General features: G+C 33.5%; 2 protein-coding genes across 6 annotated transcripts in view; one reads left to right on the top strand and one right to left on the bottom strand.

Annotated features, from left to right (window-relative positions):
* Positions 1 to 3,695, bottom strand: part of Rala (Ras-like protein A) — a 65,477-nt gene extending 61,782 nt beyond the window's left edge. Inside the window, exon 1 of the mRNA XM_090160659.1 lies at positions 3,472 to 3,695. The gene's annotated coding sequence lies outside the window, so the exon portion shown is untranslated. The remainder of the gene's footprint in view (positions 1 to 3,471) is intronic.
* An 898-nt stretch (positions 3,696 to 4,593) lies between these two features.
* Positions 4,594 to 26,433, top strand: part of Wdr24 (WD repeat domain 24) — a 50,729-nt gene continuing 28,889 nt past the window's right edge. For 2 of the 5 annotated variants that reach the window (XM_090162052.1, XM_090162048.1), the window contains exons 1-6: positions 4,594 to 4,676; positions 11,216 to 11,322; positions 14,404 to 14,520; positions 17,030 to 17,252; positions 20,896 to 21,112; positions 25,983 to 26,184. In XM_090162052.1, the coding sequence (XP_090018178.1) occupies positions 11,226 to 11,322; positions 14,404 to 14,520; positions 17,030 to 17,252; positions 20,896 to 21,112; positions 25,983 to 26,184 (856 nt within the window). In that variant the 5' untranslated portion in view covers positions 4,594 to 4,676; positions 11,216 to 11,225. Of the gene's footprint in view, positions 4,677 to 5,172; positions 5,192 to 5,463; positions 5,782 to 8,167; positions 8,231 to 11,215; positions 11,323 to 14,403; positions 14,521 to 17,029; positions 17,253 to 20,895; positions 21,113 to 25,982; positions 26,185 to 26,433 lie in introns of those variants that run through there. The other 3 variants (XM_090162051.1, XM_090162049.1, XM_090162050.1) reach the window with 3 other exon arrangements.

Genomic DNA, 26,433 nt, shown 5'->3' with positions numbered 1-26,433 from the left:
GCTGCTGTCCTGGATAATCTTTTAATTGTCCGTTGAGAAGTTAAAAGGTTTTATCAAAGATAATATAGTTGGTTACCATGGTAACTATGGAGCTGAATTTTTCGGAGTTCCGGCAAGAATTGAGTTAACGGTGGTGAACCTGCGCGAGACAGTTATTTCGAATCTAGGGTACGATGTCTGTTTAATCTTTGGTTTTATAGAAGCGACTATTACGAAGTCATTGTTTAAAGAAAGAAAAGACTTTTGCTTTATCACTCCCTTCGACAGCGTGACAAAGGGCTCTAGTGTCATCAGGGCCGTCTTTACCTAAGTTTCTAACCTCCAGTGCGAAGTCCGTCGTCGCTCTATTCTACAACTATCGGTTCAAATAGTTTCATTTAACCTACTAAAGGTTACTAAAGAAGAAGCTTCTTCTGAATTTAAAAATACTAACAACCAAAAGTCTTTATTCGTTTTAGATTTACCCTGGTTATAGACGCGACTAAATACGAAGTATAGGACTTTCGAGCAACGTTAAAATCATGTTTTTTATTAAAATTTCTTTTACATTTCCCAATTTGAAAACTGGGGCCCTCCAGAATCTTGGGGCCCTAGGACAGTGCCCTTTTTGCCCAATAGGAAAGACGGCACTGAGAGTCATAGATCTGCGTCCGATTGTGTTGGAGCGCCACTGATATATTTTCCAGTGGAACACGCGTGGAAATTTTAATCAACCTTCCTGTGAAGTTAAAATGGCGGTAGTAAAAAGACAAGGCTTAACTACTTGCCTCGTTATCATCGTAATCCATAACCACATCATTTACATAATTAATAATTTTGGGTCTAGTTATGTTCGATAATTTCATCGGTGTATGATATAGTTCGTTACTCCCGATAATATAATAATCTAATTATAGCTGAAAAAGGCTATAATTACAGCTTTTGATATCCATTTTCTATTTAGTCAAGATATTATCAATAGACTTGATTTAAGCATTATTTAAAATTTAATCTGAAATATAACTTCGACCATTCAAATTTACCGCCTATTTTTAAGCGTAGGATATTTTTTTTGTGAATCGATAGTTTCCTGTCCTTGGAATGATAATTTGATTTTTAGGACCTGGCAACGCTGAAGCAAAAGCAAATTTTAATTATTTCAGGTGTTCGTAAATCGTAATATATCTCTCGCGAGACAAGTATCCATCCATCACTACCTACGCAATTATTCACGTAGGTAGTGTGCATCCATTGAAAGGAAACACAGTACCTTTGTAAGCTTCATTGGGCACGAATTTCCCACGAATGTGGTTATATACCGCGCGAGAGAAAAATTCCACTAGTATTAGTTCGGTCTTATTGCAAAGAGGCCATTCCGTTTTCGAAAATCAAATAGTTTGCCATATTTTTATAACCAACAGCTTTTTTGTGGGAAACATAACGAATAAAATAATATCATAATTTATCACGGAACCACATTAAAATTACCTCCATAAATTAAATTTAATTCCCTGATTTTTCATAAATTCTTAAAAATTTCCCTACTTTAAGAGCAATTTTCAAATTCCCTAATTTGTAGCAGCCCCGCAGAAGCAATTTCACGGCATTCAATGAGACAAATCAGACAATGACAACGATTGGAAATTTTGAATATTCGATTTGTTATTTGCTGGATCTCTTAAAAACTTGTTTTACAAATATGTGTTCGTTAAGCGAAGGGATATCATTAAAGAAACATACAAATTAAATTTTTTATTTTCTCTTTCCACGTTTTGTAACACGGGATTGGTGTAAATAAATTACTCGTTAAAAATACGGACTATTCGACGCCCAAAAAAAAAATGTTACTAAGGTGGAAGGTCAGTCGTTGACCTATAAACAAATCCGACCTTTGCAGAAAAAACTCTCGCGCCTATTTCGGCATTTGAAGGGCCACAACGGCGAGCTCCAGAAATAAGAATACAAAAATTACAGATTATGTATCACCATATTTGTCATCACGGGTCACGGAAAGGGAGGTGTTTATGGATTTAACCCAGATTCTACAATGGATTCCGAAAAATTTTATTACCTTTTCTACGATCTGAGTCTAGGAAGGCAATTTCCGAAAAAAATTATAAAACCTACAAAGGTACAAGTTTCAAGAGAATAACATCATACATTAGAAACGACCAACAACCTATTTTATAGATTTTAAGCGAGGGGATGATCACTCCGTGTAATCGGTGTACAGAGCCGTACCTTTGACTGTACTAATGGGATTACGCGTAATCTTTAAGTCCCTGCCTTTGGCAGTGCTAATCTAAGCGTAATCCGGTGTACAGACTTTCTAAGAGTGGTTAGCCCCTTGATTTTAAGAATAGTAGTTAAATCTTGCACCGGATGACGGCACTAGCCGCGATATTTAGTTTTATAAAAAGTAGTCTTCCTAAGCATTTTATATTAATAATTTTTAGGAAGATGAATAATTCACTCATTATATAGTTTGGAGTAATCTCTCTGATAATAATCACCAAATAAAACCAAACAAAGAAATGATAAACTTTATCTTGAAAGGTTGCAAATAATGAAAGTTATCTAAAACCTTTATTAAAAATCATATCAACACTATAGAGAATTGGACACCCTTGTCAATTTAAAATAAATTTTGCAATATATATTTGCCCCATGAGCTGTAAGCTAAATATTTAACATGAATTTCGGAAATTGTGCAATATATTTTTAATTTGACATATATTGAAGGTAGAGGGTAAAATGAGTAAATATGTAGGATGTTCTTCTTAAAGGGTTTAGAGGTTCAAGCTAGCACCCTTAGGTAAAGTGCGACTGATTAGGTTTTCAAAATATGTGTAGGCCAATTTTAAACAAATCATATTATATTATAAATATATCTCATACAAGAAAAGTATCCATCTTGACAATAAAAATTGAGCCAGGTCTAAAATAATTTCCAAAGAAACAGAAGCAAACAATACATCACGACTCAAAAAATACTGCGTGTATTACTCTGGCTAATGGTATCAAATGTAAAAATTACACTATGTAGAGATATTTACTTATTTATAAATCATATATTTCCAATGTGATTATGTTAAAAATTAACAATTTATTTTAAAAAATCAGCGTAGATGTTCAAGCAAATAACATTAGAAGTAAGAGATGGATACTTCTACCCAGAAAATACATTTCAAAAATCTAACATCATAGCACTGATAACATAGGAATTTGAAAATAATTTTGGAATAATTCTACTTTTTTCTTCTTTATGGGGAACTCTGGTACACCCAGAGATGTCTTAAGGTTAAAACCATGTAAAGACAGTGTGTACAGGAAACTTGTAATTTCGGGTTAAATGAAATAACTCAAAGAGTACTTATATTTTTCAGTAGTTACTATAATCAATCGCCTATTTGCAGTTGCCAACAACCCAAACTTATTTTCGAAAACGGCAATATTTCAAAAATTAATAATATAAATGTAAAATATATTCACCACAGTCAGGTAACTCCACAAACAGATGCACCTCAATTATTTATTAATAAAACACAATTCACGATTAATTTTTACACAGATAATTTCTTTCAATTTTATACTATAGTCTTAACGGTGCTAGCCTAAATTAAAAATACAATTACACTTACTCCTAGGCCTAATAGTGAATAACAGACGAATTTACAAGAATCTCGTGCCCGACCCGAAGTGGGAGTGGCGCCTTTGGCCTGGGCTGTACAAAAGGATGTTACATTTTTACTAATATACTCCTTGCACAGCCGGATTTGGAAACGGAAAAGAAGGTTGCCGTGACGTCAACCTTAACTTAGGGCTCTAATTTAAAAGGCTCTTCAAGTTGACAAAATATCTTGCAAGAAAACATGCAATTTGGCGAACTTGACAAATTTTAAGACTGATAGTAAAAACGAATGACGTCTATGTTCTTGCAAGATTGGTAAGATTGCGTTAACGTAGTTTAAAACAATAAATTGATATCGGTCTTCGAATACAAATTTACAGTAGAATAAAAGCGATAACGAACTTTCATATTGATGGTGTATCAATTAATTTCAAATATCTGCCACGTTAAGTTTAACAGCGGCTAAGGCTGAAGCCGTTGTGCGTTTGGCAGACGATTTTTCAATTTAGTTATTACTTCTTTTAACATAAGATATATTTAATAGATTGTTTTACAAACAAATGTGTTCCTGATTTTTTATTGAAACTGGCTGTACTTTAGTCAAAAAAAGCCATTTAAAATATCAAAAGCAGTTCAGAATATGACTAAAAGCAAAAGTAGCATAAGCTAAAACCAATACGTAAGACTTGCCAAATTTTTACGATTTTGAAGCGTTCTAGCTTTAATTTTTTTTATTCCAGTTACAAAACTATTTACGTCACCCCTCTGAGCGCTTATAAGCAGCCTCTGGCAACTTTGGTGCAGTCATTAAGAAGAAGAAGTAGAAGAACTATAAGAAAATTTTCTTGTCAACTTGACGCACCCCTAGCTGATCCCAGAAAACGTAGCGCCATCCCTAAACCAACTGTAGAACTGTTATAGCTCTAACAATTTGATTCCTCATTTCCTCAGGATTCGCTGCTTTGAACTTTTAATTCATAGTTTTCATACAAATTGTAAGCAGCTCATCGTGTATCTAATTGTACTTAAGTATGTTTTTTGGGATTTTTCATTTGGAAAGTGTACAGTAAGTTTGAATTTATTCCCGTTATTAACTAATGTTAAAATTTTTCTTACCTTTATTTTAATTAAAAATAGGTTTTGTACTTATAGTCATGGAGGCTGCTAGCATTAAGGCTGTCTTAGGGCAAAAGTCAAGCAAGTCGAGATAAGTGACGTTTGAAAGCAATTAGAAATCACAAGTGCTTCCCAATGCCTACATTATTATAATAACATAGGAAAAAATGTCTATGTTAAGTTAACTCCATGTTAAATTAACTCCTTTCTTACTTGGATTCCCTTTTTAGTACATTTCTATTAGTAGATTATTGTTATTGTTATTGATTAAATCAAAAAAATAATTTTTCCAAATAGGAAAGACTTGCTTGACATTGGCTCTTAGGTAGAGTTCACTTACATTCCACAATTCTTAAATGTCAAAAAAACGTTTTTGCGCGTGACAGTTCCTTTACATTGTTGAAGTATATCAGACCTATTTTAATGTGCTAAATGAATTTAGGATCCACTAATTGCTCATTTAAAGTTGAGTAGTGAATAAGGTGTAATGTCATGACTCTAGACTAGTTATATGTGAATACTGCTTCAGATTGTTTTGGCTATTCATTACATTTCAAATGTATTTTGAGATAATAGGGTATCTGACAATAAAACAATTGTTTCAACAATACTATTTCTTATTCTCAATTTTATGTGTAACTATCTTCAGACTAAATGTGTATGTTTTTACAATATTTTGTTAGCAGCGTATAGTTTCATTTTTTTAAGTACTTTTCAATAGGTTTTAATACATCCAATATTGTTATATTGGGTTTGGGGTTCAGGGTCTCCTTGACTGAGCCCCATTTAGGAGCTCTATAAACTTAAGTTAATTTCTCTTGCATCGTTACCTAACAGTTCCAAGGACTAGTAACAACTAACAGATTTGTCAGGAATTACCCAAGTTATGATTTATATGCACAGGCTGTAATTTGAAACATTTTCAATAGGAGAATGAAAAATGTCATACTCGTATATATATTATGCTGCTTATGATGTTGCTCGGAGGAGTTGCTGAAATGTCATGTCACATACTGTAATTCTATACCAGAACCTAAATTATCAATAATTTTTAGGTACACTACCAATTTAGTAATTGTTTTCTCAGTTATAATAGTATGATTAGTTTTCTACAGGTAGAACAAACCTAAAGGTTTGATTTTCGAAGTTATTATTATGATTAAAGGGGGTTTGGCATTTGCTATATGCAATTTAGGGGAGAGGGAGGAATATTTAAATTGCCTATAGAAGTGAAGAGAAGCACATTGTGAAAAACTAAATGAAAAGAGACTTAAAACGGTTTTAAGTCTCTTTTCATTTAAATTGCCTATTATATTAATTATATTATATTATTAATTAAGTTACAATTAAAATTAAATTTATTTTCAAGGTGATTTTTTTTCTTATAAAATGGTTTCTGTAACTTATAAATGATATGGCCATGGGTGTCTGCGGGTGAGGGGATGCAATAACCTTTATGAAGATGATATTGTAAAGGTCTAGAGCAGGGTGACTACACTGCCTATATTTTATAATTTTTCCTATATTTTCAATGTCTTCCTATAACTCCACATTTTTCCTATATTTGTGGAATTTTTTTAACTTCACCTGTTGAAATTGTTTTTTGATATCTACTTGAAGTCTACAAAATTGTCTTCTCATTTAGTACTCATTTTTGAACTGCGCTTTGCCTCATTTCTGGAAAGAGAGGATTATCACTCCCAATCCATAAAAAGGGTCCCCTTGATCTCGCCACCAACTTTCGTCTAATTTTTGTTTTAAACCAATTAAGCTCCTAAATTGTCTGAACTCTTAGCTCATGAGCAACTCAGTAGTTTCCTCATGGATTTCTTTTGAAACGCTCTTGTCTCTCCAAGCACTTGTTTGCTATTAACCATTGGCCTAGTTGGCTTGATGGATTTTATTTTTCTTGATTTTGCTAAGGCATTTGATTCACTTCCCCTTGCCGCTATTCTTTTGTGTGTCTCCAATGATTCACTTTCTTGGCTCGCGGATTACCTTTCTTCTCGCAAACAGTGTGTCATGGTCCACGGTGAAGTTTCTGATTGGGCCGATGTCCACTGTGGTGTCCTTCAAGGCTCTTTTCTTGCCCCCCTTTTGTTAAATATGTTAATTAACTTCCTCCCTAACGTTCATTATGCGTTCGTTGCCCTTTTTGGCGATGACACTTATATTATTTAATTGTATCAAGCAGGGCTGGATTAATAATATTGGGGTCCCTGTGCAAAATAGAATTTGGGGCCCCTAAAAAATTTCAAACCTTACTTTTTGACTCTATTAACAGCAATGTGGTTATAAACTTAAAATGCCAATAGAGACATTTATTTCGAAGATGGGGGCCCCTAACCTTGGGGGCCCCTGTGCCATGGCACACTTGGCACATGCCTTAATACGGCCCTGGTATCAAGGCCATATCCCACTGTCTGTGTCTTCAATCTGATCTGGATGCCGTTATTGATTGGGCTGATTGGAAGGAGCTATATTTCAACATCGATAAATGTTCTGTTCTACACCTTGGCAGGAATAACCCCAATCATGTATATATAATGAAATCAAGGATGTCCCCCTAAAAACTACTCTCTCTGAGCGGGACTTGGGAGTTATTGTTGATCCTTGCTCGAAATTTTCTAGTCATGTTAACAAAATATCGAAGAAGGTTCGTTCTATTACCGGTGTTGTTTGTCGCAATCTTTTTTTTTTTCGCTCTCCCAAGCTTTTCCAAACTATTTATAATTCCTTGGTTCTCCCTCATTTTTATTTTTGTTCCCCTGTCTGGGGCGCCCCCACCCCCTTCAATCAGACCTCCTCGCTCTCCAAAAAGCTTGGAATGCTTTTGCGAAGCTTCTCCACAAAATTTCAACTCTTCCAGTCCTTCACGATATGCTGCGTTTCCTTAGTATTGACACTGTCCATCTGCGTCACAGTGTTATTGACCTTTGTTTACTCCATGATTTTTTTATATTAATCTAACTGTAAATTTTGATGATTTCTTTTCCAAGCCCCAAATTTGTTCCACTCAGCGAAAATCACTTAAGTGTCATCAATGATTGGAACTCTCTTCCCCAAGCAATTATTTCTATCCCCAAAATTGTAATAAAATATTTTGTTACATTCTTCGTGTCTCTTGCATGTATCGATGCTCAAACAAAAGCCTGTCCTCATTTTTGAAGACTTATTGAGCAGATGTTAAATAAATAAATAATTTTAGAAATATTAGAAATTCGCTCAACCAATTATTAAACCAAATTCCCTTTTCACTTTATAAGTACTTGAATACTATGTTTTCCGGAAATTTTAAAGGAATTTATCCTATAATTTCCTCTATTTTGCAAATAATCTACTATAATATCCTGTAAATCAACTACAAATTTCCTAGTTTTCCTATTAAAATTTTTGGATTTTCCTGTAGTCACCCTGAATAAGGCAAATTTCTCCTTACAAGATCTATGAATACACTAATGAGGATTAAGCTACTGTGGGAGAAGGGGAAAAAATAATTAAAATGTAAGTCACTATAACTATGTAGAAGCCCCTTACCAAAAAATAAGTGGTCTAAGAACTATTTAAGTTGGTTTTAAGTTTGTATTTGAGACAAATACCAACTAAATACCAACTAAAAACCTACTTAAAAACCACTTAACACCAACTTAAAACCAACTTAAAATGTTACTTAATAAAGACCACTTAAAGCCAACTTAAAACTTATACTTAAAATGTTACTTAATATAGACCACTTAAAACCAACTTAAAAAATAATATGTAATTTTCTGACCACTAAAATCCAACTAAATACCAACTTAAAGAAAAAGGCATTTTCCCACCAACTTAAAACTAACTTATTACCAACTTAACTAGTTTACTGAAATATGCTGACCACTTAAAACCAACTTAATATCAACTTAAATGTGAATACCAACTAAATACCAACTAAAAACCAACTTATTTTTTGGTAAGGGAGGAAGAACTCCCCAAGATTATTATAACATTTTTAGTTTAAAAACCCCCTGTTGTACATTAATTTTATTTGATTTGGAGCAGTATTCCAAGGTAGAAAAATTCAGGTGCGAAATAGTGTGGAAAATAGTTGAAATTTCTGGCCTTGACTAAAATGAGTCAACAAATAGCTGACGATGTTTTACTGAAAAATATCATTATAAAAAATTATCAGAAAGACTGACTCAGATTAAAGCATTACAATTTGTAAATTTTTCAATATTCTTTGTAGAATTCTTGCTATTTGAAGGGTATTTTTAGAACTAAAATAAATTGGTTTAAAAATTTCAAAACTTTCAATTGTTTATTTTAGCTTTTACCCACTAATAGCCACTTTTTGCTTTTTTACGCTATTTGCTATTGGTCTTGACTTTTATACAATAAAATGTCCTTTTGGTAAGACTGATTTGGAATAATAATAATAATAATAATAAAAGGCTTTTTTATTGGATAACTCTTTCAGTGAAACTGATTTACAAATAGGTCCAAAATTAAAAACACACAACCCAAAAAGGCACACAATTTAAAATTAATTAATTTTAGTACAAATAAATTCAGTCACTTCAGCACGGAACTGTTTGTACGAGTTTAATTGTTTCATGTCCGGTTTAAGATTATTCCATGCGGTTACCGCCCGGTGCTTTGTACTTACATCTCGGAGGGATGTTTGTAAATTATCAACGTGAAAATTTATTTGAGAGCCATGTGTTTGAAACCCGTGGATCTTAGATTCGATTTTAAAAAAGTCATATAGGTAATCGGGACACTTGTTGTTGAAGACCCTGTACGTAAACATGATAATATTTCTTTCGTATAATTGATGTAGGGTTAACCACTTTAGTTGTTCTCTTTTCTCAGTAGCTGAGCTCCGTTTCTTTTTTTTGCAACAAAGCGGGCACCATTATTATGAGCTACTTGCAGCCTTCGGAGTTGAGATATATTTGCAGAGTTATACAAAATGTCCCCATAAGTGAAGATTGATAAAATCAGTGTTTGATATAACAGGTTTAGAACAACTATATCCAGAGACGCGTGTATAGTGGCCTTAAAATACCAAGTCTACTGTTGGTCTTTACTGACCCGTACCAAAAAATAAGTTGGTTTTTAGTTGGTATTTAGTTGGTATTCACATTTAAGTTGATATTAAGTTGGTTTTAAGTGGTCAGAATTTTTCAGTAAACTAGTTAAGTTGGTAATAAGTTGGTTTTAAGTGGTCTTTATTAAGTAACATTTTAAGTAAGTTTTAAGTTGGCTTTAAGTGGTCTTTATTAAGTAACATTTTAAGTAAGTTTTAAGTTGGCTTTAAGTGGTCTTTATTAAGTAACATTTTAAGTAAGTTTTAAGTTGGCTTTAAGTGGTCTTTATTAAGTAACATTTTAAGTAAGTTTTAAGTTGGCTTTAAGTGGTCTTTATTAAGTAACATTTTAAGTAAGTTTTAAGTTGGCTTTAAGTGGTCTTTATTAAGTAACATTTTAAGTAAGTTTTAAGTTGGCTTTAAGTGGTCTTTATTAAGTAACATTTTAAGTTGGCTTTAAGTGGTCTTTATTAAGTAACATTTTAAGTAAGTTTTTAGTTGGTTTAAAGTTGGTGTTAAGTTGTTTTTAAGTAGGTTTTTAGTTGGTATTTGTCTCAAATACAAACTTAAAACCAACTTAAATAGTTTTGGTAAGGGGAAGCTGTTCCAATTTTTCTATCTTAAACATTAACACAAGTTATTTCAATTTTAAGTAATTTCTTTAATTATTTTCTGATTTTAACTTTGGACAGCTTTGGCCTTTTACTTATTATCAATCAAAAATCAGCTTTTTCAATTTGAATAAATTTTTTGCATTGATTTCCTTGATTTAAAGCAAGTGGTGGCTATATCATAGCCACCTGTATTATGAAAAGGCCCCTAGCTGTTATTAGAAATGGGCATAAATCTATCAGATTCTTTGAAAAACGAGGCTTTGCTGGAGAGCATGGTGCCATCTATTTATGACAAAAGAAGGTAAAATTACAAATAGCCAAATTATAACATCGTCAGAGAGCCATTGTAGAGTACTATAGTTGACAACTTATACTCTATTTAGTGGAATTTAACATAAATTATATATCCCGTGTAAAAATATTGTTTATAATTGCTGTAATTTATGTTGTTGCTCAATTTACTAACGATTAAATCAACACAAAGGGTACATATAAGTACCGCCTGTTTGATTTTGACGCTAGCGACATCTATTAAAAAAAGAGCTACTTTAAGTCGAGCCACCACTTGCTTTAAATCGCATTGATTTCTTAGCTAGATTTGAATTGCATTGATTTTGTCAATTTAAATCACATTGATTTCCTTGATTTGAAACTCATTGATTTCCTTGATTTGAATTGCATTGATTTCCTTGATTTGAATCGCATTGATTTTTTCGATTTGAAATGCATTGCTTTTCTCTATTTGAATCTCATGGATTTAAAAAAAATTTCTGATGATGTTTCAAGATAATTTAATTATTTTCACAGGTGCTAAGCTATGGGTACAAAAACTATGTGCTGTACTCTTGAGGGCCCTGCAAATGCATTGGCTACTAATAGGGAAGCAAACCAAGTTGTTGTTGCTGGCAGAAATGGTTAGTATGAAAGCTCTTGCATTCATTTTTTATGGCACATAATTCTGTGGTAAAGCAAAATTAAACTAAACAAAGTGTTGTAATATTATAACAAAGTATTCAAAGTGCATGTGCCAATAGTAGATTGGCAGTACATTAGATTTTAGACATTTATGCCAGAATAAAGAACAAGTTAGAATATATAACCTAATTTACCTACAGTCATATCAGTTTTTCAATTATTTAAAGCAATGTAGCAGCTCTTATGTCATTTTCCTCAGTTCTTCCAACATAAATGTACTAGGCACGATTAGTTGAGATTTCCAAAGCTTACAAACTGGCCTAAATAACTATGGTAAACTTTCAATGGGGCATGTGGCAAAGTTATTTAACACATTCACTGTTTTATAACCCAGCTTATTTGATCAAAAATAACCTAAAATATTTAAAGGTACACAGGTCTACATTATCAACAAATCGTAGTAGATTAAGTAATTTTTAAAGAGTTACGAGTAAATTTCTTAACTGGTTAAACTGAGAAACTCACACACACTTGTCTTCGAGCTGCGGCTACAATAAGGGCCAATACTTTACAGAATCTTTTTGGTGTAATACGAAATACAATATAAGTGGTTTTCTTTGAAGCCACCCCTTACCAAAAAATAAGTTGGTATTTAGTTGGTATTCACATTTAAGTTAATATTAAGTTGGTTTTAAGTGGTCAGCATATTTCAGTAAACTAGTTAAGTTGGTAATAAGTTGGTTTTAAGTTGGTGGGAAAATGCCTTTTTCTTTAAGTTGGTTTTTAGTGGTCAGAAAATGACATATTATTTGTAAGTTGGTTTTAAGTAGGTTTTAAGTTGGTATTTAGTTGGTTTTAAGTTGGTATTTGTCTCAAATACAGAGTTTAAAGTATTTCCTAGACCACTTATTTTTTGCTAAGGGATTGTAAGACTAAATTAGGAATGGTTAAGCTTTAGCTAGCTATATAAGCATCTGGGTCTTTTAGTTAAAAATATATTATTTTAGAGCTATACAAAAAAGTAAGCTTTATTGGAACACCATATTTAACCTCTGTATGTAATTTCATTGCGATTGATAAAAGATTTCACGTTATCACACCCTTACCAAAAAATAAGTCGGCTAAAAACCACTTAGGACAACTTGTTTTTCAACTTGGTTTTCAGTTTGTATTTGGGACAAATGCCTACTTAAAAATAACTTAAATCCTCTTTATTAATCAACTTATTTCCAACTAAACCAGAATCAAAATTTACACTTAACTACTTAAAAGCAACTTAAATCCTACTAGGGAAACATCTAAAAACCAACTTAAAAATATTATGTAATTTCTTGACTACTAATAACCAACTAATTATAAACTTAGCAAAAGCAGTATTTTCCTGAATAACAACTTATTACCCCTTTAATAGTAACTTGAAATATGCTGACAACTTGAGCCTACTTAATACCAACTCAATATCAACTAATAACTACAAACTAAATACAAACTGAAATCCAACTTATTTTTTGGTAAGGGCAATAACCCCACACGCCCTGCATTTTGGGAGTAAGTGTGATCAGTAAGAGGGTAAAATTAATTAATATTTAAATAACTATATATTTGGTATTAAGTTTGATTGGGTAGTTGTGTAGGATTAAGTGGCCATTTTAATGGTACCATACCCTTACCAAAAAATAAGTTGGTTTTTAGTTGTTATTTAGTTGGTTTTCACATTTAAGTTGGTTTTAAGTTGGTTTTTAGTTGGTATTTAGTAGGTTTTCACATTTAAGTTGGTTTTAAGTAGGTTCAAGTTGCCAGCATATTTTAATAAACTATTTAAAGAGGTAATAAGTTGTTTTTAAGTTGGCTGGAAAATACTCATTTTTTTAAGTTGGTTTTTAAGTTGGTTTTTAGTGGTCAGATAATTACTTATAATTTTTAAGTAGGTTTTTAGTTGGTATTTAGTTGGCATTTGTTCCAAATACCAACTTAAAACCAACTTAAAAAGTTACAAGACCACTTATTTTTTGGTAAGGGACCACTTGCTTTAAATATATTAGGCAGCATATGTTTCAAGAGCAGTAGTAACTGCAGGGCAACACAATTAAATGTTTCTAGCTGGTCATTCCATGTAAATTTTACTTTATAAATATTTGTAATTACGTTTGTTCTCTGAATGTGGTACCCTAAAAAACTTGAGAGAATAGTTAGTTTTCAATTTTGAAATTCAGTGCTTCTAGAATATTTCTTGAACTTAACCTAAATCAATTAAAAATTCACGTCTTAAATCTACAGAAATACAAATTCACTAACATTTTTCAGTGTGAGTTGTCAAGTTTGTATAAGATTAAAAAATATTGTAAAATCATACTCTAAATTGCAAGTACCAAATTATTAAAAAACCTATACAAAATCTAATTGACTGTGCTGTATTGGTACCTGTTACACCAAGCTAGCTCCAAGCAGGATTTAAGAACTATTGGAATACCTTTATTTCAGACTAGAAGGGAGAGGAATTTTTAACACTTTTTCCAGCCAGCACTTATAAGCATGAACTAAATTCCCTGAAAGGAAGGTGACATTTGTCATCTTCGGGTTACAAAAAAGCTTTTGTCAAAATATAAAAAAGTTTATTGGTAATTTGGATAAAAATTTTAGCCCCTTAGTGCCCTCATACACGTGGTACGACTGGTTAAATGGTTTGCAGGACTTTGTTCAAAGGGAATCCACTTGTGGTGCTGTCCTAATTTTTGTCACTGCTTGTTCTTTATCAGTAAGTTATGCAAAAGTAAAAGGCAGTTGATTTTACTGCAATTTCGCAGCACTTTTAAGGAGTTATTTAAAAAAATTTCAACATTTATTGTCTGAAAAAGCTATTGTTAATTGAGATGCTACCAAAGTAAGGAGGATAAGTAAAAGTAAACATAATTCGATTTACCCTAACTGTACTTGCACCAAACAATATCAAAATTAAGGGAGAAAATATTTTGTTAACATTGAACAATTTTATGAGGATTGTTATCTCGCAGATAAACCATTAAATATGTAAGAAATTTTTATTTTCAATACTCGTACTTCATTAAGTAAATTTCCAACAGTTTTCAAAATCTTCAATATCGACGATGATGAATTTGTGGAGAAACTGAATCTAAGAGTTGGAAAGAATCTCAATTTGAATTTTAGCTGTGCTGATGTTGTGTGGAATGCGGTTGAAGGTATGTTACATTGTATGATAGCATAAGACCATATTTTTCCATAAGTAATACGACCAAAAGCGACATAGACCCAAAATTGTGACTACTCTAGCTTTAAAATATTTACCAAGAGCTAGTCTCACAATAGACTACAAAACCTGCTAGTTGGAATAGTTCTAGCCACTATATATTTAGCCTATGGTCTGGTGTGATTTTCTCTCTTCGATTTACTCTCTTGTAGACTTAAGTTCTCACTCGGCGGCGCTGAAATGGAGAAAATTTATAATTTTTGTGACGTTTTTCTAACCCCCTCTCCCATTCCCTCTGTGTACTTAACGACAATCTCTCATTAAACATAATACCATACTGACACACTTTTGGGTTCTATGTCGCTTTTGGAGGTGTTTTATGATATTGAGCCGCAACACGCTCCGCAGAGGGTTTCACTGCCATCTTGTGTGCCTTGCTAAACTTTGGAACAATATTATCGACGGAAGTTAGTTTAGTTGCACCTACAGTACCGCCTAGAACAAAGTTCACTAAGCGAGCGCTCGCTTAAAGCAAAGCGGGGGTCTGGCAGCAGCCCTAGCTCACGTTTCCCCCCCATAAGCGCCGCTTTAAGCGAGCGCTCGCTTAGTGAACTTTGTTCTAGGTGGTACTGTAGTTACAAAACTCATTTTGAGGCCCCTTCTCATCATAAGGACTATTTTGTCCAGCAATCATTTGGGGCTCCTTATTATTTGGGGGCCCACCTGCACAGTATTATTTACGCCACTGGCTGCACCATTTGCAGTTTCGCTCTATCTAGTCCATAGGAAGTCTGGAAATGGGACCTTAATAATAATAATAATAATAGGGTGAAGTAGCGTAGAGCAACCTCATCTTGTTTTTTAATTATTTTAGGCGGATACGATAGAGTTTGTCACGTAGATAGCGTGGGTATTTTTTGTTTTGGCCGCAAATGATTATTTAATTTTTTAATTTAATTTAAAAATTTAATTTTTTTGGGTATTTTCACGTTTTTTATCTTGTTTTTTAATTATTTTAGTCGGATACGATAGAGTTTGTCACGTAGATAGCGTGGGTATTTTTTATTTTGGCCGCAAATGATTATTTAATTTTTTTAATTTAATTTTTTTGGGTATTTTCACGTTTTTATCTTGTTTTTTAATTATTTTAGGCGGATACGATAGAGTTTGTCACGTAGATAGCGTGGGTATTTTTTATTTTGGCCGCAAATGATTATTTAATTTTTTTATTTAATTTTAAAAATTGAACCTCTTTGGGTATTTTACATTTTCGTCTTGTGTTCGACGACACCACCGGTTTTTCAGCCCTTGGTATTCCGGTAGTTTGTTAAAACAAATTATTTCCAAGTGGTATGCCGGTATTTTGAAAAAAAAATAATAATTCCGGTTGTTTGTTCAATAAATTACAAGTTTTCTTAATTTTGGGCTTTTTCTAGCTGTGCTGCCTTTTTATGGCCGCAACCCCACTTTGCCCTTGGTCTTGCGATATACGCTCCATTTTTTTTTCACGCCCAACAATACTTGGTAGGGTGTGCCTAGGTACTGTCCTCTAGGTTGCGTTATAGAAGGCCCATTGTTTTTTTTAGTATGGGGCTGGGGTGGCGTAGCGAACGTGCGGCGCCGTCAGGCGCCAATACTTATACGAACACACGACGAAAATAATAACAAAAATCGTGAAAAGGCCCAAGCAGTTGCGCCCATAAAAAGGCAGCACAGCTAGAAATAGCCCAAAATTCCCAAAATTAAGAAAACTTGTAATTTATTGAACAAACAACCGGAATACCACATGGAATTTTTTTCTTCAATCTACCGGCATTCCAATTGGAAATACTTTGTTTTAACAAACTACCGGAATACCGAGGGCTGAAAAACACGTGGTGTCGTCGAACACAAGACGAAAATAATAACCACAAAAAAATTTAAAATACCCAAAGAGGTTCAATTTTTTAAATTAAATTAAAAAATTAAATAATCATTTGCGGCCAAAATAAAAATACCCACGCTATTTACGTGACAAACTATCGTATCCGCCTAAAATAATTTAAAAAACAAGATAAAAAACGTGAAAATACCAAAAAAAAATTAAATTTTTTAATTAAATTAAAAAATTAAATAATCATTTGCGGCCAAAAAAAAATACCCACGCTATCTACGTGACAAACTCTATCGTATCCGCCTAAAATAATTAAAAAACAAGATGAGGTTGCTGTACCCTACTTTTGCCTAATAATAATCAGCTAGGCTAATACCCAAGGCACCACCTTAGGCGTAAGCCATCAAGCGACTTTTGAAGCCTTTAATTCAGGTGGCTGGGTTACAATGCCCCCTCCTCCCCCCTTTCCTTGATGCCCAAAACACATGATTATTTTCTTGATTGGTTAATCCAGCCCTAAATATTATACAAGTATTATAACCATTTATACTGAATGTTGATTAGGAGATAAAAGAATAATATTGGAAGGAAGGCTATGAACCATATTTTTCTACCTGATAATTCTTAGATCACATCTTGGCAACTGCGGCAACCAATGGAGCAGTATTAACTTGGAATATAAACAAAACATCACGATCAAAACAAGATATGATTTTTCAAGATCATAAAAGAACTGTAAATAAAGTTTCATTCCACACTACTGAGCCACATCTTCTGCTGAGTGGATCACAAGATGGTACGATGAAATGTTTTGATTTACGAAAGAGAGAAGCTACAAGCACATTTCACAGGTAAATCTTTACCAAAAGCTCAGTGCTATTATCCTGAAATGCAATATTTTAAACTAAATGTAATCATGTATGTAAATATGCTTTATAAGTTTAGTTGCTTAAATCATCGAAAACTTTCATTCTCCATAGAGCTGCATAAAAACTTTTTTCTATTTATCATGTCAAATGGATGAGGATGAAAATTGAGTTTGAGAGGGTTGGGAATTGATTTTTTAGAATTCTACCCACGAATTTTATTAAGCCATTGCCTCCCTAAAATAGGACTTTACAGCAAAACTAGAGCGTGAATTTTATGGTTTTTCTTTGAGATGGGGTGTCGCTTGGACTTGGAATTTTTCTGAAGGCCTGTAAAATTTCCAAAGTGTTATTCGGTTATGCACTTCTTTGAGTCTATAAATTAAGTAGAATTTTGTTTTATTTAAAAAATAATGGAATACATTATTGAACCAGCATTCCTAGCCTTAATCAGAGGTTAATAAAAACCACCTATAGACTATATAATGCAATTTAATTACGCCAAAAAAGTAGAAAAGTCAATAGTTAAAAAGGGGGCAAAATAATCAAACCCTAACCAATTTAAAGTAATGTTAAAACTTACGAAATATTTGGACTAATAGGTCTTGGAGGATAAAATTAAAACCTAAAACCCAGATCAAATAGATCTTAAGAGTCAAAAACCAATTAAAATAGCTAGAATTTCCAGCAGTAGACCAGTTTCGCCCTCTTTGGAGCTCATCAGTTTTGCGCAGGGAATCTTTTTTGCAACTATCTAAACCAAAAAGGGAAGCTACCCCTAAAAATTTGAAATTTGAAAATTGCTTGGGATATTGGAATGAAATGTACGATAAGTTAAAGTTAGTAAAAACCACTTATGAACAGTGGCGTAGCTGAGAACTCAGAGGCCCCCCGCAAAAATCTCTATAAGGCGCCACTTTTTAATTTTTTTATGGTTAGCGCCCCCCCCCCCCCCAAAAGCTCGAGGCCCCCCCTGCACCGCGGGCCCTGCGGACCATCAGCTACGCCACTGCTTATGAACCATAAATGCAGTTAAATTTCGCAGGGTTGCCACACGTCAGGGAAAAATGGGAAATCAGGGAAAAGTCAGGGAATTTAAAAATGGGCCTAAAAAGTCAGGGAAATGTCAGGGAATTTTAAGAATTGGTAAAAATTCAGGGAAAAGTCAGGGAATTCAATTTTATCTGGGCACTTTTTGAAGGTAATTTAACTCTAGATGTATGACAAATTCCACGATTATCATTTATTTCCTTGAATGTTTGGCTAATTTTTTCAACATTGCAATAACCTTTTTACTGAAATATAAGTCCATTTAAATTTATTAACTTCTGATAAAAGTAAAATATAAAAGAAAAATTTTGGCCTTAATAAGTCAGGGAAAAGCTCTTAAAATGGTCAGGGAAAACATGGAATAATCAGGGAATTTGAATCTGATAATTTTGTGGCAACCCTGTTTCGCAAAACAGTAGAAAAGTCCAATATTAAAAGGGGTTAAAAAGCGAAACCCTAACAAATTTAAGGTATTTCATAAGTTTTATCATTACTGTTGCGGCAATTAGTGAATACTAAGAAAAGGATAGATGAGGATGAGGTTGCTTATCAGTTGATCGGGTCACTCCCTGAGGCGTATCATTCACTCGTTTTACAGATTTATCAGTTGAATGATAATGATTTTAAGCCCGAAACTATTCAGATTTTAGTTTTAATTGTGATAGACAAGGGCACAAAGCCTCAGATTGTAGGAAAGGGGAAAAAATAAGTCATGGATTTGAGGAAATAATAAGCCACAATTAAGAGGGTTTTAATGCTTTCTTCACAGCGGCACACGTTAGCTCTTCAAGGTCTGATGAATGGATCGTAAACACAGCTGCAACGCTTCACTTTTGCAACTGTAGGGAATGGTTTAGTGAATATGTGTAAGCGGTAGTTGTTGTAGGAGTTTCCTACGTGAGTTCAGTAGTATGAATCGAAATAAAACTTGATTTAAGTCAATATAGAGTCTTTATTCTTTCTTTAAACTTAACCGCGTCAGCCAACGGATAATTAACATCGAAGTGGTATAATCAGGTGTAGTCCCGATTCTCCCCCGAATTCTTGATGCAGCTGCCTTTTATACCCATGTAGAGCCCACGCTCGCCTGACCCTTGAACAGTGATAAGGAATCCATTGGACCAGTGGCGCCATCTTCCCTACGCCGCATCAACCTGTAAACAAGCTTAGGCCCAATCGGGGTTTCCCATATAGGCACCCTGTTACATATGTACTTATCCAAACCTGTGGCGTAGCCCTAGAAGAGGGGCATCTAAAGCTGTGGGTAGAGGCGATGCATGGATAGAAAAAGATCACGAGGTTACAAAGTCAGTTTTCCAGTTGAAAGATGTCATTCATACCCCACACATGCGTAGAAACATAATATCGTATGGTCGTATGTACAAATATTTTTATGTTTTACTTTTTTTCAATGGTGTACCCTCCGGAAACAGAATCCTGGCTACGCCACTGTGGATAAGGCAGGATTTACAGGGGTTTTCAAGAATTCAAAGTTTACAGCTTATTATTCAAATGGACATTTGGCATTTGAAGCTAAGCTTAAAGATTATCTTTATATAGTAAATGCGAAAGTTGTAAAGGAAGACTTAGAGAGTCACGAGGCATATACAACTGATTCAACAGCAGAAATAGAGTTGCGGCATAGAAGACTTGGCCACTTAAATGAAAATGACCTAAAATATGTGTCTTATCTAGATTTCTTAGTTGGCTTAGAGCCATTAAAGGGGAAACTTTAAACCTGTGTATACTGTAGGCTGACAAAAAGCACTAAAGCACATCAGTGCACAAAAATAGATGATATAAAGAGTCATAGAGCTCTTGATTTAATCAATTCTGACGTATGGTGGCCTGCACCTGTGACTTCCTTAGGGGAACAAGGTAATATGTTTCGTTTATTGATGACCATAGTCGCTATACTATGATTTACTCAATGGCCGGGAAGAATTATGTCCTTATATGCTTTGATAATTATAGGAAATTAGTTGAAAAGCAGATGGGTGAAATAATTAAATTTCTTCGTATAGACAACTGGATGGAGTTTTGTACCGAGTATTTTTCTAAATACTGTAGTCAAAATGGAATTAGACACAAAAGAACTAATATATGCTCTCCCCAGATAAATGGGGTGGCTGAAAGATTAAATTTCTAACAAGACTTTGAGGTCTCATTTTTGTTTTTAAAAATGTCTTTAAAACCTTAATTTTGTGATAAAAACATGGTTATAATTATAATTTCTGTAAATTTTTATGTGTATTAAAGTTGTAATTTTCTGTTTTCTTAAGTTATTTTTTCTTTCTTAACCAAAAAATTTTCCATCCTCTATGGGACTGGAACCTGTGAAAATCCATTACATCACAACTAAAATGTGCAACAGGAAATGTCCCCATTGCGCTGAAGGAAAGGCACTGCTTTTTATGACTATGTATTAGTTGCTAATCATATTTTTATATATACTTTATTTTAAAACTGTTATTCGCTATTTTCATCATGGTGGTAGAAGCTTATATACTCTCTGCTAAAGGGGGTTGATTATACACTTCTGGCGTATGATAATAATTTTTGGGTTTTAACATTTCAGTTTATCTGAGAGTGTTCGTGATGTGCAGTTCTCACCTCACCAATATTTTGTTTTTGCTGCTGTTCAAGAAAATGGAAATGTTCAACTTTGGGACTTGAGGAGACCTGATAGACACGAGAGACAATTTACAGCGCATAATGGGCCAGTCTTCAGTTGCAGTTGGCATCCAGAGGAAAAGAAATGGTTGGCAACAGCTGGAAGAGATAAAGCTGTTAAAGTAATTATCCCTATAGCATACAGCCAACAAAATAACTATAGGTTATACTTTATTTTCTTTAAATTGGTTGATATACATGGACTAGCTAGCTTTAAGTCTATCTGTTTTACCATAAGTATCTCTCTTTTATAAATATTGTATTGAGTCTTCACAGAGTGGCTGGATAAAATTGTTCCCAAAGGATGTGTTGTAAAAGGCTAGTTAAATTAGCAAAAAGGCACTGAAGCTCGCTATGATGTGTTACGAAAGGCTCTCAGTAAAAATGCTGCATCTGAAATATAGGAAAATATGTCAGACTTTGGATTAATAATATATATTTATTCAGGAACATATCTTAGCGACTGAGAACAAACAAACTGTTATCGTTTTGTTTCCATGATGAGCCATTTTTTAAGCAAAGTTTAACCAAGAATGTATTTATTTTTACTCAGGGAGAATGAATATGTCGAGATTATTTTTAGCGTTTCTCTAATTCCACCCGTTGGGCCCCCCGGTATGCTCCTCCGCTTTAATAAAATCAAATAATATTGCAATCTCAGTGGTTCTTAAAAATTACGTTTTTCGACGCGATTAAAGCTGCAGCGGGGACGCAAAAAATAAAGACTGCTTCCTTTTTCCCTCCCCCCCCCCCCCTTAGCGTGACAGGGTTAGGGGCTCAACGTGTCCGTCAATAGTCTCGACATATTCATTCTCCCTGAGTATAAATAAATACATTCTTGGTTTAACCAAGCAATAATTAAATTTCTATCTGTGGGTCAATTAATAGTTCTGCCATATTTACAAATAGTCATGTGTATTATAAATAAATATAATTTTATATTTTTTTAATAATATTAACATTATAATATTTATAATTAAATATAATTAATGTATAAATCTTATTATTTACTATATGTAATGTGAAATGAAATATATAATAAGACTTAAGCAATTCTCTAACACCTGAGGGTGTTACAAAATGCATAGTAGGCTGGGACTAAGAAATAAGTAGTAACTTAAGCTGCCAACAACCAAATGCTATGTTTCTTTGTTCCCAGTTACTTGATTTATTTTATATCCAAAATGGCATCTGTTCCTTGAACAATGAAACTTATTACAGGTTTTGAACTTACTGAAACCTTTTCTGAAATATAAGATTTTCTAATCACTGGATAATAACTGTAACTTCCATGATATTATTTTTTCTCTGAATTTTCATCGGAATCAGTGGTGACATTGGTTGTTTAGGCTAAAATAAATATTTTCGGTTAAATCAGGGAAAAAACGACAACGAAATAAAATTTTAACGATAGTACAACAAACCTTTTGAATTTTCATGCATATTCTCTAAACAATTATTTGCAAAAATTGTCACCTATTATACTCGTACCAATTGCGTCAAAGATTTTTCCCTTATATATATTCAGGCTCTACTAATGAGGCAGAATGTAAGAGCTTAGGGACGTACCATTAGGTAGAAACTAATTGGGTAAATTACCATTCAGCCGAATCCTATGGATTGAAAACTCTTCTATTTGATCGAAGCAATATCGCTGCATTAAGGCTAAATTTTTTAAAAAATTTCTTAATATTAAAAAATAACATGTGAACGAAATTTAGTTTGTTTTAGCTATTTAAAAAAAAATATTCTTGAACTTCAAAATTCAATATAGCCTTAACTAAAAGACTGTATAATTTTGAACCTTAAAAAAAAATAACATAAGAATCTAACCTTTTAACTTTAATTTTAAAAAAATAACTGAAAAAATTTAATATTCCACTTTTGTGGGACTCCAATTAACATATCAAACGCAGATCCAGGAAAGCAGCAACACGCTCAAAGGATTCGGTAGAGTTTTATCATTTTTTAAGTTAAACTGCTAGATCACATAACAACTCAGATGAAGTACAAAGAAAACTTAGGAAAGTGTTTTGTTTAGTTATTAAGTTATGCTTTGTTTTGCACCAAACATTGGGTGACACCATTCTTGCTCACTTAGCAGTGATTTAATTCGATCAGTTGGAAATCCTACGGGCATCTGCCAGAGTACTTCCCCTTTTGGGTCTGAAATGTTAGGCCAGATTTTCAATACGTGTGAAACCTTTCTCATTTATCAGAGGAATTTTAAAACAAACTTGAAATTAACACTATCTCAATGTTGTTGTTAGTAGTATTTATAATATTGCTATATCTTGAAAAAATACTCCATTCCAATAAGTCATCTTAGCTATAATTATCAACCTTCTGACTTGTTGATTAGAAAATACCAAATTAAATGATACTGTTCTTGCTGTATGAAACATTCTATAATAGCTGAACTCTAACAAAAGGCGGATCAAACAATGTTGAATCTCTAACATTTGATTGGCTAACATTGCAGCTGTGCATTAACTCACAATGTCAGTGTAAAGAACTATTTGAATGTAAATTTAAGGAACAACCGATTTGTTTTCTCACTGAAGTTGTTAGATAATATATTTGCATAATTTTTCATTAATTCAAAGTATTAGATTGCAAAAAAGAACGAATGTGAGTTATAATATCTTTACTTGAGTCAAGGCTTAAAACAAAGTGTGCCGTCAGTGAGGTCTGCGATGGAACAAATATCTCCACCATTAAGCTGCCCTGCTTTATTCTTAATGAAAATCGTGAGTCGTGTAGCTCAAATATAGGCTACTCCTTTCGCTTTTAAATACTCAGTGGTTAAGTAAATTTATCTAACTATTTATGCAGTGGCGGCGGAAGCCAATTTTTAGGGGGGGTACAAACAAGCAAACGCGTTCAACTTTTTAACGCGGGGGGGGGGAGGACAAAAGACAGTTCCCTTACAAAAAAATAAGTTGGCTAAAAACCACTTACGACAACTTGTATTTCACTTGGTTTTCAGTTTGTATTTGGGACAAATGCCTACTAAAAAATAACTTAAATCGTCTTTATTAATCAACTTATTTCCAACTAAACCTAGATTATAGGCTTCCCAACCCCCCCCCCCCCACCTGACTTTATACCTTTTAACCCCCTGAATGTTGTAAAGATAACACTGACCTTATACAATGTTTGAAGAAAAATTTTGAAAGAGGTGCTTCAAGTTTTATAAAATCATTGTTGATTCAAGATGGAACCAAAGTTAATAAAAACTTTGCAATTTAAAGCTATAATTTGTGGCATTTAGTTGTTATTAAGTTATCCAGTAGAAAAATATTTGTTAAAACATTTCAATCCTTATTGCAATAAAATCACAAACGTAAAACCAACTTAAAACCAACTAATTACAAACTTAGCAAAAGAAGTATTTTCCTACCAACTGAATAACAACTTATTACCCCTTCAACTAGTAACTTGAATTATGCTGACAACTTGAGCCTACCTAATACCAAGTGAATATCAACTAATAATGCGTATACAAACTAAATACAAACTGAAATCCAACTTATTTTTTGGTAAGGGTTATGTAGATGGGCGATCTGTAGTAAATGGGACTTGGCAGTGCTACGTCAGTTTTTTTTCTATAGTTTTTATAGTAGGGAGAAAAATATGACCACAATGGCGGCCATGGCCAAAGCTACGGAGTGCCAAGTCTCTATTGGTAGTTTTACTGTACTGCCAATAACGATTATTAATACTGCTTTGAATCTGCTTAAACATACCTTTCCGTGAATTTCGTGGTCTGCCCTGGTTTAAAAAATATGCCTCATTTATACTAAATTCGAATACCGATTGCGCCGAAGTTTCAAAACAATGTATTAAGTTGTTAACTTGTTACAAAGGTTAACCTTTAAGCAAATTTGAGTGAAAATTCCGCTAGTGTCAGATAATTTTTAATCACTTTTATGAGCAACATAATAGTATTTAAACTATGTAGGTTATTAAACACCCAAGGCGCTAAATTAATAAAGAACAACTTACATTAATGGTTTCCAGATTTCTATAACTGGAAAATGGTAAACACAGTAAACCCATCTTTTGCACTAGTCTACTTATTTAATTTGAATAGAAAACCGAATCGTGGCACGAAATTGACCAAAATAGGCGCCACGCCAACACCGTCCTGAGAAACCATTGCAAAGCAGAGTTGCCAATGTTGGAAAGTTGAAATTTCCAACGGTGAAAATGCTTGAAGCATTTTCACCGTTGGGATGGTTGTGAATTCACTCAGCTAAGTGTAATATCACGGTCACAAGCGAGTTTAGTGACTCTTAGCCCTAAACTATGTTTTACTACACAGTTGTACCTCCTCCCGCTTCAAAAACATATTTCGCGATAACACTCTTTTTCGCGGCCTTTTCGACCCCTCTTTTTGGCCGCCCGCTAGTCTGCCATTACCTGGAACCACCGGTGGGGGGTCTAGGCTCTGATCTTTGGTCCCAGGATATTGAGAATGGGGGTTAAGGGGGGTAAACTCCACATGAAAGCGCCCAGCAAAATTCCCCAAAAAAAAGAGTGTATAATCTGTATGATATAATTATTTTTTCTTTCTTCGTGTATTCAGTGTTAAACAAAAAATCAGTTTGTTAATATTGCCAATTTCAAATAGACGTTTGTATCATCAAAATACGAAGTTCGTATTAAGCTCGTTGAATGATTTCATTTATGCCAAGAAGTAATGGTACATCGAGCTGCCTAGACTCCAAAAGTTTCGCTTATTTGGTTTCTCCATAACCAAAATTTTATACAATCATTATGCATTTAGAAAATGATATTTTTCAGAGTGCAATTTGGGGGATACAAATACATACATTGTACCCCCTTGTGGAATCTGGGGGGTACAATGTACCCCTGTACCCCCCTATTCCGCCGCCACTGTATTTATGTGATATCACCAGATATAAAATGATAAATATTGGACAGAAACATCTGGCCAACTTAAAATTTCCATTTTTATTTAAATAGGTGTGGGATGTGGCAATTAAACCTACTCTAGATCATTGCATTCAGACTATTGCATCTGTTGCACATATTAAGTGGAGACCCCAAAGAAAATGGAATATTGCGAGTAGCTCTCTGGTTGTTGATTTCAGTATAAACACATGGGACATTAGACGTCCTTATATTCCATTTGCCTCATTTAACGAGCACAAAGATGTTGCCACTGGTAAGAAATTTTGTTCTTATGTTTTAGTCTGCCACCCTTCCACAAATTCTATGTGATGGTCATGAGCTTACCTGTGATATTTTTCTAACTTATGCTGAAATTTTTTTCGCAATCTAATATGTAAAGATGAATGTTTGTTTGTTTGTATATGTATATATGTTTGTCCGCTATAGAAATCGAGAGTTTTCAACTTAGGTCAACAACATTTGGTATGCTATCTCATATGGTACCCTGACTTTGGTTTTCGAT

This window comes from Leiobunum rupestre, chromosome 10 (genome assembly GCF_980474605.1).
Source record: "Leiobunum rupestre chromosome 10, qqLeiRupe1.1.hap1, whole genome shotgun sequence".
Classification (NCBI taxonomy): Eukaryota; Metazoa; Arthropoda; class Arachnida; order Opiliones; family Sclerosomatidae; genus Leiobunum; species Leiobunum rupestre.
Note: the sequence above shows the minus strand (reverse complement) of the source record. Positions and strands in the feature narration are given on the sequence as shown.